Here is a 19,516-nt window from a genome sequence, read left to right on the forward strand (position 1 = left end):
AATTTTTCCAAAAAGTCCAATCCCTTAAAAACCAAATTTTGAGCTTTGTAAACTCTTTACTTAGCCTTTGAGCCCAATCATGTATAGATCTTTTTCTACAGTTGGGGAATACAACGAATCCCTTAGAGAACTTGCGTATGGACAAACTTCACGTTATGAACCTCCCATAGACCATGATGTCAATAGTCATAGGAATTATTATGGACATTTTCAAAGTCCCGAGCCTCAATACATGAACCCTAATGACTATTCACACATGCATCATTCGCCACAACGTGAAAATGAACATTTTGCTAATGCCTCACTCACACAATCATCTCTTGTGGATCAATTAGAAGCTCGAATCGCAGCTTTAGAAATGCAATCACATGAGGAGTCTGTCACATCTAATTTCCTTAGGCAACCTAAAATCTATGCATGTCCCGCATGTGGTAGTTTAGACCACCCTGTTGAGAATTGTCATATTTTGCATAATTTTAGGGAATCTAGAGAAAATCCAAGGTATGAAATGCCCATAAATTGTGAGAATGGTAGTCATTGGGACCATAATCAATCCTTTGAGGGTTGCGATCAATCTTTTATAAACCCTAATGACCATGCACACATGTACCAATCACCACAATTTGAACATGAAGAATTTTGTACTCCCATGAATTTAGACTCCACCACAGAAGCTTTCAGACTCAGTGAGCAAAACTTCGATAGATCTACATCACGAATTCAGGCATATTTAGATCAGATTTTGCTTCACCTACAAAAGGAGGAAATTCATGAGGAAATGTATGTTGTCCCTAATGAAGTGTCTAGTCCCATTCATGTAAATGATGTTGAATATGAACCTAATTTAGAGGAACATGAATTGACTAACGACACCACCACTTTTAATGAGGACCAATATGCATGCTACCATGATGATGATTATGATGATGTGTTAGAAGAACATGAAAATATTGTGGAACCTGTTGGTTCAATAACATATGGCTTCTCGCCCTCGACCGTCATGCATGTTGTTCTTTCTAATACTCATTGTAATTCATATGATTTTGATATTGACATGGGATTCGTACAATTATTCTGTGAAGATGAGCATGACATAGGAATAGTTGAATCTTCTGTAGACACTAATATGCATGAAAATATATTTGATGTGTCTGATTCTCTACCTAGGTCACATTGTGATATTTCTCCTGATTTGCCGATGCATGAGAATGAATCTGTTGATGATGTCGATGACTCTGATTGTGATCTTGCCAATTTGTTTGATGATTGTGAGCATGGTGTGACATGTGTAGATGATTTAGGAGATTTTGATTTGATTAATAATGATGTGCCTATCGTCCTACATAAGTCACAATCTGATGGCCTTCCACCCAACCTAGATTTGGTTTGTACCCATATTGTCAAACCGACTTTTCTGAGAGTCCCTAATCTAGGTTTGGAACTGTGTGCTTCCCAAGTCCTCTTGGACTATTTTGCTTCTAAGTATAATACATTTGAGGAACCACAGCTGGAATTAGCATGTTTGCCCGTCCCTAGCACAGTTCACTTTGAGCTAGACCTTGTACATGATGAACCCCCAAAACTGCGAGATTTTGTTTCCAAAATTTTATCCGTTGAAAAATCCAGGTTTGGGGGTAGCTCATTTTGTTTCACAGTTTCACTTGCGTTTCTATCATATTATTATTGTGTGAAGTTGTTGAAACCGCTACACTTTGTCTTTTGGGTTGATCCTCAACTCTTTAGATTGTTAGTGTATGGTGAATTTTTGTATATAATCCAGTAGATAAAATTTCTTAAAAACCCTTTTGTTCCTTTTGTATATATTTTGCTAATCCAATATGATCTCGGCTGAAATATGTTGGATTTTTGCCTTGAATAACGGAGTTTTAATTCTGCTTTCGCCGAAATCGGGTATTCTCTCTCCTTTTACTCTACTCAGCATGTCCCTTTCCATATGTTGCATTTTAATTCTTTCCATGTTTTGAAACATTGAGGACAATGTTTAGTTTAGGTTTGGGGGTATGGAATGGATACCATGATAATATGCTATAATTGAAAACGAACTCCTTCTTCTTTTTGAAAAAATCGAAAAAATTCAAAAAAAAAAAAAAAAAAAAAAAAAAAACGATGTATATATTCAGAAAAAAAAAAAAAAAAAAAAAAAAATATCAGAAAAATACCAAAAAAACAAGTTTATCAATTCCATCATCTCTTGTTCCAAAAATAAAAAGAGATTTGTCAATGTAAATAAGAGTCATGTAAAGAGTTCTTTTGTGTTTCGTTGTAATAAGCAAGGAGGGTGTATGCCATTGATGTACAACGCGAGCAATTGTGAAATACCTCCAACTCATTCACAATTCTCGTAAAGTCCGGACAGCTAGCTAGATTTCGACCTCAGTTCTTAGCCTGAGAAACTATCTCTTGGTGATTAGTAGTCATGACTTCAGATCTTTCTTTACACATGTGTAGATACACTTTACACTCTTATCACATGTCCTTATTTGTTATCAGTGCTAGGATTGTGCCTTGATAGCTAGATTGACATCTCCATTTTGCTGTGAGCTTAACTGTTTTGCACATGTCACGTTTGATGGAATCTGAGCTTATATTTTGTCCTTAGGTTTTGTAGGCACACCTCTGGTAAACCTTCACGAGACTTCAACTCGTCCACTAGGGACACTTAGTGGTTTAAAAGGCTTAGTGCATACGCTAAATGCACTCGAGAGACCAGCGACAGTGGTATAGTTAGGATTTCCTTAGTTCTGTTTTACTTGAGGACAAGTAAAATTCAGGTTTGGGGGTATTTGATGAGTGCCAAATATTGTATATATTTATCCCTTTTTGTTGGCATTTAACTCATCTTTTGCGCATTAATTCTACATTTTATCCCATATTCTGTATTTTCATTGTTTTCAAGAATAAATATTTTTATTAATTAATTTTGCATTTTTAGGTAATAAATAAAGTTCGGATGAGACGTGGAGCGAAAAGAGCAGAAAAGTAGTGAAAAGCCGGGAGAAATTACGCAAGGAAACCGCAAAGAATGGTGCGCACAACCTCATTTTCTACACACAAAAGCGCCTCCGTTCTCAGCCATCAGATCAGTTCTCAGGAGCATCCGACGGTCGCTCCTTCATAGAGCATCAAAATCTGATGTTTCTGCCGAGCACCACAGCGCTGAAATTCCAAGCCTTCAGATTAGATGGTAGTTGAATCCAACGGTCGCTCCTATGCCTGTGCATCAACTCCCGATGATTCCGCCTAACACTACAACACCTAACTCAATCTAGCACCGTTGACTTCGTTGTATTTTACATCCTACGGTCGCTACAAGCTGCCTCTTCCTTAGCCGTCCGATCTACCTACCATCTCCACACCCCACGGCTAAGCATCGCAAGACATCGAAATACGATGGGCCCGCCTCACACTCAAGCAGTCGAGAACCTACACCCAACCAAACAGATCCTTCTCCTCAAACCCATCGACCACCTCTGCCATCACCTTCTCCTTCACAGGCTCTGCAACACCATGTCCTGCCACCACCATCGCCTGCAACCCACTGCCACCACCAGACCTCGAGCTTCCTTCACCACCACCAGTTCCATCACTGCCACCACCATCTCCAACACCCGACAACACCCTAGCCTAGCTATTTTCTTCATCTCACAACCTCTGAAACCCTAGGTTTTGGGGTGAGTAAAATAGCTAGAAATTAGGGGACAATAGGAGCAGGAAGAGCATCATAAGGACGATTCAGAGCATGGGTCGAGCAATTTTTGGAGTTTGGAGGCCAAATTTTGGGTAATAATTTATCCCTAAATTGTACTGTGTATTGATACTTTTGGGAAAAATGTGTGTGAAACCCTAATTTGTTAATTTGGGTATAAATAGGCAATGTGTAGGAGATGAAAAACTTGTTCTTGGACTAGCCAAGTTTCCACCCAATTTGGGTTAGCCTAATTTCAATTGTTCATTGTAGTGTCTTGTTTCTGTTAGTGTCTTGTTACTGTTAATGTGCAATTTTCAATTGTTCCTGTTAGTGTCTTGTTCCTGTTAGTGTCTTGTTCATGTCATTCTTAGATGTGTGAAATGTTTTAGGATAAAATTGAATCAAGGTAAGCCACATTTTACTCTCACAGTGCATATCATGTATGCTTTGTAGTTAGGATAAAACTATGTGATATTACCACAACTCATACCTTATTGACATTGTCAGATTCTTTGACTAATTGTGCTTTAGTCAGACATTTAGTGCTTAGGATTGACACATCAGTTGTGATTCAACTATCCATTGGTGAAACACCTTAGGTAAAAGGCAGACTTGAACCTTACCTTTACCTGCTGTAAGGAAGAATTGGCATGATCAGTTGAATTCATCTTCTTGTCTTCACTGATTTGTTTTGCTCTTTTTCATGTTTAGAATCATTCCATTGTTCACTGTTTTCTTTCTTTCATTTGCTATTTTCTTCACATCACTGCCCTTGGCCTTAGGCCTTGGTTCATCCTTTGTGTCATTTTGTTTTGCCTTTGTGTTCTGTTGTTGCTGTTTAGTCTTTCCAATGCTTGTACATTCTACTTGCACTCCTGCTTGCTTTTTGTTCACTGCTTAAGCAGCTGCAGCTGTTGCTGCAGCTCTGTTGTTACTGCACTGCTGCCTTTCTGCAGATGTTGCTGCCAAGTTGCAGCTGCTACTGCATTTCTTCTACTGCAGCTGCTTCTTCTGTGCAGCTCTTCCTCTGTTGCCCTGCAGCACTGCTGCATTGCTTCCTGCCACTGTCTTTCTTGCACTGCTACTGCCACTCCTTGCCTTGTGCTGCTGTTGCAATACTGACTTCTCTTCTGTGGTTGTTGCATAGCTGCTGCTTGCTTTGCTCCAAAGCTCACTTCATTCTTGAGCCCAAGTTCAACTCAGTGAAGCCCAAAGGCCCAGATTCTTAACTGTAAGACCAAAACCAAGGTCTAGTTCACTAAGGCCCAGTTAAGGCAAAAGCCTAGTTCACTACTAAGCCCAACTTGCAAGTGAACTGTTAAGCCCAACTCCTAGTTGAACTGTTGAGCCCAAAGCTCAGACCAGTTTCTAGAACCACAGCCCATTTGCACTTTAAAGATAACTGAGCCCAAGCTCAGTTCATTTTATGTTTAACAAACCCACTAAGCCCAATCCATTCAAAGGGCATTCAAACCCAATAGTACATTAAGCCCAACACTTCCAAAGGGCTTCTAAGCCCAAAGCAAATCTAGGAACCCAATTAGCTAAAACACTTCCGAAACACACCCGATCTCTGTGGATCGACCCGTACTTGCACGAGCTACAACTGACGACCGTGCACTTGCGGTATTACTGTAGGCCCGTTTCCATTGCATCATTTCTATACACCTTTCCTGGCCTGCCACTTGGGCACTTGATTCCCCTAGATGACGTCTTTTACAGCCTAGAAGTTGCTACAACCCAAAGTCAGAGACTTATAAACAAATTTGTCTCGCACAGATAAGTCTATTCTATTTTGTTTCCGTCTTTAGATAAAGATCAAGGTGAACAGGAAACACAACTAATAATCCGGTCATATGTCTCCGAGCAACCTAGAATATTATTCACCTCACAATAACCTAACTGATATACAGAAGAAGTTATTGCGGAATCACAAGAGTCAAAGACGAATAACAGTTGTGATTACTCTTTATATTTTACTATCAGAGATAAATCTCGAGATAATCTTAGAGAAAATTAAACCCAATGCGATAAAAGAGTAAGATCAAGATACACAACTACAGAGAAAATACTTGGACCTGGATTTACGAATCCCAAGCGAAGTCTTTAAGTCGTTGAACCTAATAATGGTTTTCAGAAGAACTGAAAAACCTAGGTTTAGAGAAAACCGACTCTAGTTTGCAACTAGGACACACAGAAGTGTCTGGATTAGGTTTCCCAGATGCTAGAGCTTCTCTTTATATAGTCTTTTAAATCAGGGTTGCTTAAAATCAAAACTAAGATAGCTTATTAACAAAGCATTCAATATTCACCGTTAGATGAAAACCTGACTTAAGATTCAAGATAAGTTTGCTTAGAAATAAGCAATCAATCTCCATCGTTAGATGGTTTAGCTTGATATACACAAAGGAAATATACTTATATTCAGATATGGATGAACCGTACCTAAACTTGTATAACGAGTTGGCTCAATAACAGTTAACCGAAGATAGCCATATGAATACTTTTAGCTTAGCTATTTCATGTAACATTTCTAGACTCAATCTGGTAATCAACCAATTATGATAGTTGATCAAGTATATCTAAATGTGTTTTAACAGAATTGTTCAAATATTCACTATCTCATAAAAATATATGTGAAGCATTTGGAACATATTCGGCTTGGTTTGTATGTGTACAAAGTACGTACATTAAAACAAATACATGAACGTAATGGAACGGTTTGCAAACCGAGTTCCAATACCTTAAAGCTTTAAGAATTCAGGGACTTTAGTTCGCAAACAGAGTTCACAAACAAACATGAGTTCATCAGTATAGATAATTTAGTTTTCACGCAGAACTGACTGCTGACTCGGCACGAGTCAGGAATCATCACAGACCTAGACTGCAAGTCAACTACAAGCAAACAAGGTGTTATAGTCTACATACAATCCATGCGCCTGCAAATTGATAGGATTTTCTGGGACGTGCAACCACACAAACTGCAACTCACGGTGGACGAAATAACATAAGAAACAAAATCATGGTCAAACTTACGACGTTACACAACATTACTACAGCACCACCCAATGAAGTTGAACGATTGAATAATTGTTAATTTGACTAGTCTGGTATGCGTCTGGCCATTGACTTTTCTTCTTTTCTTTCTTTCTTTGTGGCGTTTTTGGGACGGACGACTGATATGCTAACAGCAAAACACGATCACGCGATCAAGGGGTCGACATACACAACGCTCCATAGTAATAAATAAAGTCAATGTGAATAAGTGATAACGAAATAACAGTTACCTTAATTAATTTTTTAATCCATCGTACTTTGTTGCTCAGACTAACTCAAGTAAACTTAACGCAAAGTATTTGCTTTTATACGGTTTTGTAGCTTTCATTAATCTTCAGTTGTTGCATGCAAACTCGAGTTGTTATATTGATAATTTTAATAGAGGAAAACTTCACTAATTTGAATATGACATGTTACATTTGTAACAGTACACAAAGATTAACGCTTATCTATGCTCCGAACATGGATTTGTTGCGAAGTGAGAATTGCCTGACGTAGGACTAACGTTTCACACTCCCAAAATATCATTAGAAAGAAGAAGACAAAACCCACCAACTGATAAAAAGTTCTGGCTAACCCTCCTATGCTATCTTTTCCCATTTCATTTTTAATATGCGGCTCCTCATTTCATGCTATTGTTTTCCAACTCAGTAAACAAAACTTAAATTAGGTAGGATTTCCGATTCCACACTGCAACCATATGTTGTATGTCGACCAGATAAGCGCGCGCCCAGCACGTTAAAACTAAGCTGAAGTGCTCAAATTTGATTTCCCTTGTTTATACATCGCATGTCTACACAAGCTAGAAATGCGCTCCCCACACTTCAAGACAAGATTTTTTTCATTCCATTTATATGTTGAAAAACACTTATTTGTATGGGCTCTAAATTAGAAAATTACATCATTATTTACATATTATCGGCAACAAATTTATCACCGATCCCTATAATATCCAAACAAAATATAATCTTAATAAATTATTTTCATTATTATTATCTATTGAATCCAACGACTGTGACAGTTGGGATCATTAAAAACACGTGAGGTTTGGTTGGTGGCAGCCACGTCCTGACCTTCTTTGTGTTTTGTGGAATCTCATTTCAATAATTCCATATATATACCGTTTCCTTTTTATCCAATACTCCTACTTTTCTAAGCCGTCCAATATTTAATCCAACGACTTACATGCATCATCGAATATTCAATGATCAAGATATTTTATCTTATCCTACGATGTTATACTATTTCGGGAAATTTATTGATAATTTTCCTAATCCTACTAAAAATTTAATAATGGCTTATTACGTAATTCTCCCGAAAAACAAGGTTAGTTTTATCCTAAACCTTGTCTGTGAATCAACAACTCTCTCAGACGCTCAGCCATATCCCTCCAACCTTTCTAATTACCACGTGTCATAATCCTAATACAATAAATTCTGCCAATGACGCGAACTTTACCATTACGATGTTGCCACATTAGTAGGGTACCCCAAAACAGGAAAATAAATTGATAGGACAGTTTTTATAAAATTAGTCAATGAATCTGTGATCTGCCCTTTGTTTCTCTCTTTCTCTTCTACTTCTCTTCTGAATCTCAAACTCAAGGTCTTCTTTTCTCTGCCACTACAAAAACCCCTTTCTCGATTTAATCGAAACAACAACAAAAAGAAAGCACTAGACGAACCCTGAAAATTCACACGAAAACCACACAAACAAATCTATCTCGAATCATGGAGGAGAATCATGAATCATCAGGTTTCAATGTTGAGGATTTCACCGTTTCCAATAACAATAATAAAGATCACGGATGGCAAAAAGTTGTTTATCCAAAACGTCAGAGGAAAACTGCAGCGGCGGATGCTGCGAAGGATGTAAAAGCAAATGGTGGTGGTGGTGCGAAATCTAATGTGTTTAGATCGGTGGAATTACATGCTGATGATAGACGTCGTCGGATAACGGAAGCACAGAAAGCGAATAATGTAGAACCTGTTGTTAGATCGAAGAAACAACATCGTGGTTCTGATGATGATTACGATTATGAAAGTGATGAGGAGGTTGTGGAGAATGGTAAAGTTGAAGAGAAGAAACCTAAAGTGAAGAAAATTAAGAAACCTAAAGTTACTGTTCAGGAAGCTGCTTCTAAAATTGATGCTTCAGATCTTGCTGCATTCCTTGTTGATGTTACGGTATGTTTCAATTTTGGTGAATTAAGTTTTGTATTTTAGGGTTTATTCTTTTTGAGTCTGATCTGTTATTGTTGTTTTTGGATTTTAGGCATCGTATGAAGCTCAGCAAGATATCCAGCTCATGCGATTTGCGGATTACTTCGCTAGAGCTTTTTCAAATGTAGCTGCATCACAATTCCCATGGACAAAGACTTTCAAGGAATCCCCAATTGCAAAGATAGCTGATGTGAGTTTCAATTAAAAATGTTTCTTTTTTTGTTAGATGGGAATTTTGAATTGATAATTTAGTAATTAAAAGTCGTCGGTCTCTTTCTCTTGATCAAATTGAAGTGATGTCTTCATTAATTCATTATTTGTTCTTGATCTATTTTCAATTAATATATGTCTACATCATGGGATTTTGGATTTTTATATATCTATTTGGTTGATATTAACAGATACCTCTCAACTATATCTCCGAGGATGTTTACAAAACATCAGTTGATTGGATTAACCAACGATCTCCTGAGGCACTTGGCTCCTTTGTTTTGTGGTCTTTGGACAGCATTCTCGCGGACCTAGCAGCACATCTACAAGTTGGTTCCAAGGGATCCAAAAAGGCTGTTCAACAGGTCTCCTCAAAGGCCCAGGTAAATAGCACCAGTGTCTATTAATTATTAAGCTAGATATGTTACAAAAATTTCCCTGTAACTTTTGTTATATAGCTCATATTTGGTAAACATCTTATACGACTACATCTATCCAAAGTGATGCTTGATAAAAATTGTCAGCACATATTTTTGTCTGCATTGCATGTTATATACCTTTTGAAGTTCGGTAGTGTTTCCAAGGAATGTCTCATGTAGCCTTAATAAGTCCGATGAGTTTAAATCTTAATTTCCATTGCACATATTTTTGTCTGCATTGCATGTTATATACCTTTTGAAGTTCGGTAGTGTTTCCAAGGAATGTCTTATGTAGCCTTAATAAGTCCGATGAGTTTAAATCTTAGTTTCCATTGCATGGTATCTATCCTTTGAGCTTTTGGAAGCTTTTGAAAATAAATCCATTTCTTCATTTGCTGCTTAAAACTAAGGTCACAAAGGTAGGAGTTACTAATAGTTGCTTGAATGTCTAACTTCTCACTACTAGGAGTTACTAGTAGTTGCTTGAGTTATTAGTCATTAGCCTTACTTGAATCTGTTTGGCATACTGAGGGGACCACTGCCTCTCAAGTCTATCTTCAAAGCAATCAAGCATAAATGCATATATGGATGTATCTGTTTATGCTTTGTAAATGCTTGAACAATTTTCACTTTTGGAAACAATATCCGTACGCTATACACGTGGCTATTTTGGATATGTTAATATTTTCAAATTCCTTAATTTTTTTTCAAAGCATGGCTGAGAAGTTTGACCAGCTTAGTTATGTTAGCTGGCAAGTTTAACCGTGTAGCAAGATTTGCTCTAGGATTTAATTGCAGTTTGATAGTTGTTGGTTTTCATGGTGGAGATGTTTTTCTCGGCGTCCTCTGGTTCTTGCTCATTTAGTCTTAGCCAAGAAATGAAAGTCGTCTCTTAAAGTTGTTGCTTCATGTAGCTGTATTAGAGATCATAACAACATGTTCTTTCTTGTCTTTCTTTGATTTCTTTTATCAAATTTCTGGCATAGGTTCTTTTGGTAGGGTAGGGTACATGTTATCCCATTTTTCTTTAGCTTGTAAATTAAGTACTAGAATTTGATCCTTGCTGAAACTTCAGGTTGCGATATTTGTGGTCTTAGCAATGACGTTGCGACGAAAGCCTGATGTTCTTGTCAGCTTGTTGCCAACTCTGAGGGAAAACCCAAGATATCAAGGTCAAGATAAACTGCCAGTTCTTGTATGGGCAGCCACTCAGGTGAGCTTTACAAACTCACATGCGGGAATAATATTGTTACATGATGAATCTGAATTTCCTTCCCCTGCTAGATTTTGAATTTTATAGTAATGTGCAGGCATGTCATGGAGACCTGGCTGTTGGGATGTTTGCATGGGCATATAACTTTTTACCCGTCATCAATGCAAAATCGTGTAATCCCCAGTCTAGGGATTTGATACTGCAGTTAGCGGAGAGGTAGGTTTTGGTCGAAAGTTTTTTTTTCTTTTTTCTTTTTTCTATCTAATATCATTATTATGTACCTAAAATTTTCATTTTTTTTTTTGTTTCAGAATCTTGTCAACCCCAAAAGCCCGCCCTATCTTGTTGAACAGCGCAGTCAGGAAGGGTGAGCGTATGGTTCCACCTTCAGCTTTTGAGCTTTTAATGCGACTTACCTTTCCAGCATCCTCAGCTCGAGTCAAGGTTAGCATCTCCAGCAGTATCAATCATGTTTTGTGGTTGCGTGTTCAAAGATGCTATTTCTAAACTTCCAAATGTAGACAACCTGATGATCATATATACATATATATGAATTTTTTTTTGCAGGCAACTGAGAGGTTTGAGGCTGTATACCCTGTCCTGAAAGAGGTGGCTCTTGCTGGTTCCCCTGGAAGCAAAGCAATGAAGCAAGTTACCCAGCAGATATTTACTTTCTCACTCAAAGCTGTCGGAGAAAGTGAGTAAAATGCTTCCTTTTAATGATACTTACTTTCAATAGGTAAACTTCACTTTATAGATATCTGCATTATGTGCTTGCAATCCGATAATTTTTGCTACCCAGGTGCTCCGGAATTATCTAAAGAAGCAGCTGGTGTTTGCATATGGTCGTTGACTCAAAACACCGATATTTACAAACATTGGGTGAGGAATTCTTGTTGCTCTCAGCAGTAGTAGCAATTTGCTTCATAATCATTATTTTCATTCTTTTACTTTTAATAGTGGTTTCGTTTTAGTTTTCCTGAGGTTTCCGGCTCACTAAAATATGTGCATATGTGCGACTACAGGAAAAAGTGTACTTGGAGACTGTAGGAGCAAGTGCTGCCGTTCTTAAAAGGCTGGCGAATGAATGGAAGGATCACTCTGCTAAACATTTATCTCTTGATCCTTTGAGGGAGGCTCTTAAGAGTTTCAGGCAGAAGGTAAAATACATAATTTTTTTAAGGCTGCTACTCAAGTTTATGCATGATATCATATTTAAAAGATTGTTTCAATTGATTTCAGAACGAAGAAGAGTTGGCCGATGCAGAGAAATCAAGCCAGCATGCATCCATCCGGGAAGCAAACAAGTATTGCAAGGTCTTATTAGGAAGAACTTCTCGAAACCATGGATGCTTGAAAGGCATGGCCGTTGCACTTGTTGCAGTTGCTGTTGGTGCCTTTGTGATGTCCCCAGAGATGATGGAGTCATTGGACTTGGAGAAGATTAAAGTTATGCTTGGTAACCTGGGATCCGTTTAAATGAAAGATAGCTACATTACCCAGTTTTCACTCGAGTTCCTTAATGGACATGTTATCTTAGTTGTCTTTTTTCTTCTTCTTTTATTTTTTTGACAAAGTGTGTCTTGTTTTAGAAAAACAGAACTTTTATCTTATGTGGCTCACAAAAGTTTCTATATCATACTAACTCTGTTTCTGTTCTTATACAAACTAGTATAAACCTGGGCTAAGCCTGGGATCAGCTTTTTATTGAGAGCTGTTAGGTTAAATCAAGCTGTATTTCCTTTAGCACATCTTATTGCTTGACATGTTTTAATCTAAGTTGAGACTAGTTTTTTTGGAACAATTTCCTTCTGTATTTTCTTTAAACAGCTGTAACTTCTTTGTAATTGTAACTTATTCTAAATCAGCCTTAATTCTCCAAGCAGCGTAAAAGGCTTGTCAATGATAAATGTAGAACATCGAGCATTAATACATATTTCTCATTTTTTTTCTTCATGTTGTCTTATGAGCATTATTCTCTATACAAGTTTTAATCATTAATCAAAAAAGTTGTACATGCAATGCAAGGCATGTTCTAACAATTCAGGAAAACTAGTGTTTCATCTATGGAAGGGCCAGACGGACTACAAGGGGTGCAGGGAATTTTAGCATTAATCCTGTTGGACCGGAAATGCTTCTTGTACGTTCAATGCCTTGCCGTCAGCAATCTTTGTGACGACGAAAAACCTTACCTTCTACTTTTACAGATGGGAATCGAACTCTAGAGAGAGGGATATGAATCTCCACAGTACTGAATTACGCGAGATCTGTAATATCTAAAGAATCCGTGTTAAAACGAGTCCCAGTAAAAATATGCCCGATTGGCAATGTTGGCATGGGAACGGGGAATTCCCAGAAGTGGAAATTGAATAAATATACTGTACTTTTCAAGCATATGAAGTTGTTTCATTAATCTAATTAGTCAATGATCTGGCTTCTGACACTGGAAGAAGAAAAACAACAGAGTTTACACTGAATGTTATATGTATTTATACAAAGTGATACAAGACATTGTATGCACATACAAGCAGCCTCTTTCCATTTAATCACTCTGTCAAAGACTGGTCAGAAGGCGTGGACCATGGATATTTCATATTTGGATCCTGGGGACGTTGCCTGAAGTTCAGAAATGGTGCCCAAAGCAGAATTCTGTCCAAACAAGAGTATGATAATTAGTCTGACATCACAAGTAATAGAAGCGGAAATGAAGCTGTTGAATTTACCCTGGAAAGAACATGAATGTGCACAAGAACTGAAAATACATCTCCACGAACTTCCTTTTATACCATCTGGTTCTCATCCAGTTCATTATTATAGGCTGCAATAGATAGATTATGTCTGGTCGTTAAACTATTTCACCTTGACTCAATGTACATACACATAGAGCAAAATTTCCATACTTGTGCTCACTTACCGGCATGATAAGGAAATACCAAAATGCAAGAATTCCTAGTTGTATCAATATCCATGACAATTCTTCTTCGTTGTTAACACCTGTTATTGCTAAAGCCGGTTGCTCAACCTGCATTTGCAAATATTCATCAATACCTATAGTATATATTGTTCTTTTAAAATTTTAAACTCTGATGGAACCACAACAAAAGTAAGTGAACTTTAGTCTTACAATGCTTAAAAGAGCTCCGATCTGAATCGCTAAGCCTGAATTCTTGGACAATATCCCTCCTGGTTTCAAACTAATTTGATTGATCAAGGTTTGTATCTTGTTTGGCTTGCCACTTTGTTGTTCTGTAACTTTACAAGTTATAGAGAGATTGCGAGAAAGCTTGGTTTTGTGAGGGATGGATGGAGAAGGTAAAGCCCTGGTGGCAGTTGAGAGGCTCAGTGAAGAAGTCATGTTTAGTTTGGTACAATTCTCTCCCTCCTCCTCTCCTCTCCTCTCCTCTTTCTCACTGTTTATTTTGTTGCCTTATCTCTTCTATGTGCTTGGGCGGACAGAAACACACATGGGATTTTTCCTAAGTCTGTACAAAATGTAAATGGTGCCAAAAAGGAAATTTCGGTCCCCATTGTAGTTAGGTGTTCTCTTGGCAAATTTGTACCAACCCTTGGGTTCAGTTAGTCAAATGAAAAACCTAGTAATTAAATGTTATGATACTCCAAGATTAAAAATGCTCGTGTTATTGATTTCTTTGCATCATTTTCGTGTACAGAAACTCTTCTTGGCGAAACTACTCTTCATTAATCTAATGGGCGATTATGAAAGAAAAATTTGATTGTCAATCAAATCCAATTCCAGATATTTTTCGTGTACCTTCTGCATTTTCACTTTGAAACTTTTTCCCAACATACACAGTATATATAATGTGCTTTTGATATTGTAAAAAATCGAGGGTCAAACCATGACTACTAAACAGTTGCACTCCCAAGAAAAAGAGAAAAGCATTCACTCAAAATATCTTAGGAGTTGGGCGTAATAATTAGAACTGCCAAAACATTACTTTTGAAATGCAATGCTAATCAAACCTACTCTTATATTTTGTGACCAGTACGGGTACATCTGCCGACACCGACTTTTACAGAGGCATTCGGCTGAAACCTTACTTCTTTTTTATCTGATCCGTAAAGAATTGTTGTTGTCGAGTCTCGAATTCAGGTCACTGGTAATTATAATTTTACATTCCATGCACAGATGAGAAGGGAACGTGATCATAAGTCATCACTCGTCATAGCTTGAAAGAATAATGCATAATCTCGGCCATGATCCAAGCCAACCAACAAAATCAACTAATACCTCCACATACACGCCTATATCAGCGTAATTTCTCGTTTTCTCCTTTTGTGATTGTGACCTTACCCTACATGACTTTTTAACCCTAATTATCTGCCACAAACAACGGTTTACTGTTCTTGATTTAGTGCCCGTGAGACATCTTCTAATCATTAACAGTAAACATTTATCACTATAAATGTAGCTTCAATATGGACTAATATTCTCACCCCATCTAAAGAGACTAAAGAGATCTCAGCTGGTAGAAATAGAGAGAAATGGCAGGATCATCATCAAGAAGAGCTACTTCCAATTCTCAATTGTTTCCTTTGTGTGTCATGTTCTTGTTTGCAACAATTCTGCTATCTCATGCAGTTGAGGTATTAGTATTACTACTTTGTTCCACTGTTACTACTGATATCATCACTCAACGATTTTATTAGTGCCTCACTAGATATACATTACATGCTTTTTTACTCTTTTTGTTCACTCATTACCTTGTCTATATTTTTCACAATTTATAAAGGGGATACATGTCCTACTAAGTGCTGGTACAATTTCATCGATCCAACGGCCGGGATCCGTGGGATTTTTTTGTCCTATATGAAATGGTATCTGCACTTAGTAGAACTGGTATCCCCTTTATAAATCATGATATTTTTAACTAGCTCATTTTGTTGATTTCTTTTTTGTTGCTGAATCACAGAGTTATGGGCTGTCGGTACTCCGTCCTTCAGGTAAACACATATGTTTTTGACTGCTGATATTCTCCGAATGTGCCTAAAATTCCATTGAACCTTGGAGACCTCTAGAATCAGCAATTGATGGACAACAAGAGCTTTTCCTTTTTCTTTATGATGAAACATTTTAAAATATTGGATTATGTCGCACAATTGTAATTGAATTTTAATATCACAGTCTAGCAACAAATACAGGGAATTGATATTATTTACTGTTTATTGTATACTCAGATTGCCAGCCAAAATGCACAAGTCGTTGCTCGGCGACATCACATAAAAAGCCATGCATGTTTTATTGTCTCAAGTGTTGCTCCAAATGCCTCTGTGTACCACCAGGAACCTTCGGGAACAAACAGACATGTCCATGTTACAACAACTGGAAGACTAAAGAAGGGAGACCTAAGTGTCCTTAAACTTTAATCATTCAGGGGAGAAAAGAAATGACAAGGTTTTGGCTTTGCTAGCTTCATTTTCAGTTGCTCACTCTCCATGAAAAGCTTAGTAGTAATGTAAAGCGCCAATTAATCATTAGATATTGGTTGCTTGTTCGGGTTTGTGTCGATTGAACTTTAAGATTTTAAAATTTTAACAATACTTATGTGTGAGACCAGCTTCATTTGTCATGCAAAACCCTAATTGATATTCGAATGGGCCGGTGAACTCAACTCCTTAACAAGTTCTTTTGAGTTTCTAGCATTTTACGCTTCAAGCAAATTTGTATTCCTTCTTCTAGTTTTAATTACTTTAGTTTAATCTTAGTCGAGTCTATAATTCGTCATGTTTGTCTTAGTGACCTTTGTAATAGCTTATTAGCACTTTTAGCACTAACCTTCAAGGATAGAAATGGGCTACTTCAAGACTCACTCAAAAACTAAAGACTCAACTTAGAATTATGGATCCAATGGAAAAACAAATGAGTAGACATATATTTCTCGAGCAGTCCACCACAACAGCATCAGCATGCAAAGGTCAGATTAACAACTTCAATCAACTGCATCGAACATCTTCACCACCAACTGAGTTCCCGTGGACACCGTTCTGTCCATCAAAAATACAACTTTTCTTGTGAAAAGCATTGACCGAAGGCTTTTCGACCTTCGACTCCAACATCCTCCCCTGGTGCAACTCCAATCCAAATATTGTTAATTCGCTCCAATGTCATGCCACTGTAGATTCATGGCTTACCAATCAAATTGTGATTGATGAATCTTGGGGTGTAATATACACTCGTGTAATAGTCCATTAGTAATGCAATGAATTCATGCTTTAAAAAAAAAAAAAAGCTTCACTTGTGGCTTACATCTATACTTGTTATTTTGTTTGGCCATTTGACTGCCGGGTAGGGACGGAGCCAAAAATTATGTGATGGGTGCAAAAATTTGTCATGGGGTGACTTTTTTCTTTAGGGCGTGCAAAGAAGTAAAAATAGACTTATATATATATATAAAAAGATTTTGTTAGTGGGCTTAAAATAGGCTTTGGAACCAGCTGGGCTGGGTGTGCAAGTGCACACCCTTGCACTAGGCTGGCTCCGCCTCCACTATCGGGATATACCGTTGGTCGAGACAAATTAAGTTTCGAATGCAACTCAAGTTCCTTTCTGATCTTAAATTGTGTAAACTTTGTTTTCTACGATACGAAGAAAAAAAAAAGTTATTCTTTTCGGAAAATCATAAATTTTTACTAACCAAAATTTACAACCAAGAATCAATACAAAAAGATGTCCCAAACTACAAAAGGATAGCCTCATGACACCAAACTTTAACAAAATCTAAATATTTATCATCTGGCCATTCTAATCTTCCCATAAATGGAGGTCTCTCACTATACCTCTATACTTGGCTCATGCTTAACCTCACTCCTCTTTTTGCTAGTGCATCCGCATAGAAATTAATTTCTTGGTAAGCCAGAATCGTAAAAAACTCAATATCCTTTGCGGTCTCCACCAACGAGCTGACATAAGGCACCTTATTTGATACGAAAGCTGAGATGTATCTGCCTCAGAATCCGACTGCAGAAGCATCCTGCAGTGACCACAGATTACTTCCCATTTTAGATCTTTAATCACTGCCATAACTTCACTCTACTCCCAAACATTCACCACTATTTTCCAGTATATAAATTCATATCCAGCCACTCCTAGGTTGCCTCTAGCTATACAAAGAAATTTTTATTAAGTAGAATAAGCATGATTCTTTAGAAACAAAAAATTAATTAGAATGAAGTTACATTTTTCATATTGTTGAGAAGTTGTTACCTAAGTCATGTACCTCTTAATAATCAACAGAATTATCATTTGATATGTTGGATAAGACAAAATAGCATTAATTTTAGACTTCCAACCCTGAACTGAATTATAGTACTTTTCCAGAAGAGATATTGTTTTTGTTCTTATCAAAAATAGAGGAGTACCTAAGCACTTATCATTTTTTGATATTTTCTTAATTTTTAAGATTTTGGATATGATTTTAGTGTGGTTATTAGGTAATTTAGGGGAAGGTAAACCCTTGATTTCTGAAGATTGACAACATGGCCAGGAATGTTGCCAAACTTCTTAAGGATATCCATTAGGTTTTTAGCATCAGACATACTTGCTTTCGAGAAAAGAAAACAGTCATCGGCGAAGAAAAGATGAGAGACAATTGGAGCATTCTTAAATTTTGATTCCATCCATATCTCATTTAACCTCAACCTTAATAAGTAATCTAGAAAAAAAAAATCCATGGTTAGAACGGGGGGGGGGGTTCTCTGGGTAGAAATGAAAAATAAGTGGTGATATACTAATTAGTACCAATCCTCTCAAAAACCAAAGGCTGAAAGGATATTTGCTATAAAATCCCACTCGACTCTATCAAAGGCTTTGATAGGTCAATTTTAGTGGTCATGTATCCCTTTCTGTAGTTTTCATAGTGTGAAGAATTTCGTGTGTTACAATTATAAAATCAGTGATCCGCCTTCCTGATATAAATGCAGATTGGTTTGGAGCCAACATGGGTTTTAACCTGTTAGCGAGAATTTTCGAAATTATTTGTAAGTTGTATTACTTAGACTGATTGGTCCAAAATCGTTTGAATTAATAGGATTTTGAACTTTTGGAATTAAATAATTATAAGTTTGATTTATAGTTTTTAGAATGTGTTTGTTTTTGAAGGTATCTTGTACTAGATTTACAATGTCCTTTTTAACAATTTTCCAATGATTTTTGAAAAATCCAGGTGGGTATCCATCCGGAACCGGAAATCCCCACAGGTTCATATCGAAGAGAGTAATTTTAATCTCATCGGAAATTTTACAAAAGTTAATATTATCAGTAGTATCTATGACCAGATTAATAATATCATTTATTAAGTTATTTTCACTTATATTATTAGAAGTCCCTATGTTTTTAAAGTGTCTAATTAAAAAAAATTGAATTTGGTGATTATCTTCAATCCATACACCATAATTATCTCTTAGTGTATTTATATGGTTCACTCTTCATCTACTAGAAGCTTGCTGATGAAAGGTAATATTTTATCATAATCAATTATACAACATATCAAGTTTTTCTAAGTGTGTTTAATTCCAATCACATGTAAAGGTGAGATTTTATGTAGGTTTTCAATTTTACTAGTTAAATCCTTTATTTTAATAAAATATTTCCAAAATCATACATGTTCCAATTTTAAGAATTTTTGCTAGATTTTTAATTTTGTTATTTAATTTGAAAGCATTAGAA

At 36.9% G+C, this 19,516-nt stretch overlaps 3 protein-coding genes across 3 annotated transcripts; 2 read left to right on the top strand and 1 right to left on the bottom strand.

Moving 5' to 3' along the window:
• Window positions 1-8,315: 8,315 nt before the first annotated feature.
• LOC113275567 lies at window positions 8,316-12,634 on the top strand. The gene is made up of 10 exons (XM_026525100.1): window positions 8,316-8,952; window positions 9,041-9,178; window positions 9,390-9,581; window positions 10,693-10,830; window positions 10,928-11,046; window positions 11,142-11,274; window positions 11,398-11,527; window positions 11,633-11,712; window positions 11,856-11,990; window positions 12,073-12,634. Exons 1-10 carry the CDS (start codon window positions 8,497-8,499, stop codon window positions 12,307-12,309), a joined length of 1,758 nt encoding a protein of 585 aa, XP_026380885.1. The 5' UTR covers window positions 8,316-8,496; the 3' UTR covers window positions 12,310-12,634.
• Window positions 12,635-13,195: 561 nt separating this feature from the next.
• LOC113275568 (NAD(P)H-quinone oxidoreductase subunit L, chloroplastic-like) lies at window positions 13,196-14,257 on the bottom strand. Its single transcript, XM_026525101.1, has 4 exons — window positions 13,955-14,257; window positions 13,745-13,852; window positions 13,554-13,648; window positions 13,196-13,479 (listed from the first exon to the last, which is right to left on the bottom strand). The coding sequence occupies exons 1-4, from the start codon at window positions 14,183-14,185 to the stop codon at window positions 13,377-13,379; spliced, it is 537 nt and encodes a 178-aa protein (XP_026380886.1). The 5' UTR covers window positions 14,186-14,257; the 3' UTR covers window positions 13,196-13,376.
• A 1,044-nt stretch (window positions 14,258-15,301) lies between these two features.
• On the top strand, window positions 15,302-16,556 carry LOC113275569. Its single transcript, XM_026525103.1, has 3 exons — window positions 15,302-15,438; window positions 15,765-15,795; window positions 16,030-16,556. The coding sequence occupies exons 1-3, from the start codon at window positions 15,428-15,430 to the stop codon at window positions 16,216-16,218; spliced, it is 231 nt and encodes a 76-aa protein (XP_026380888.1). The 5' UTR covers window positions 15,302-15,427; the 3' UTR covers window positions 16,219-16,556.
• The last annotated feature ends 2,960 nt before the right edge of the window (window positions 16,557-19,516 follow it).

Source organism: Papaver somniferum, chromosome 4 (genome assembly GCF_003573695.1).
Source record: "Papaver somniferum cultivar HN1 chromosome 4, ASM357369v1, whole genome shotgun sequence".
NCBI classification, from domain to species: domain Eukaryota; kingdom Viridiplantae; phylum Streptophyta; class Magnoliopsida; order Ranunculales; family Papaveraceae; genus Papaver; species Papaver somniferum.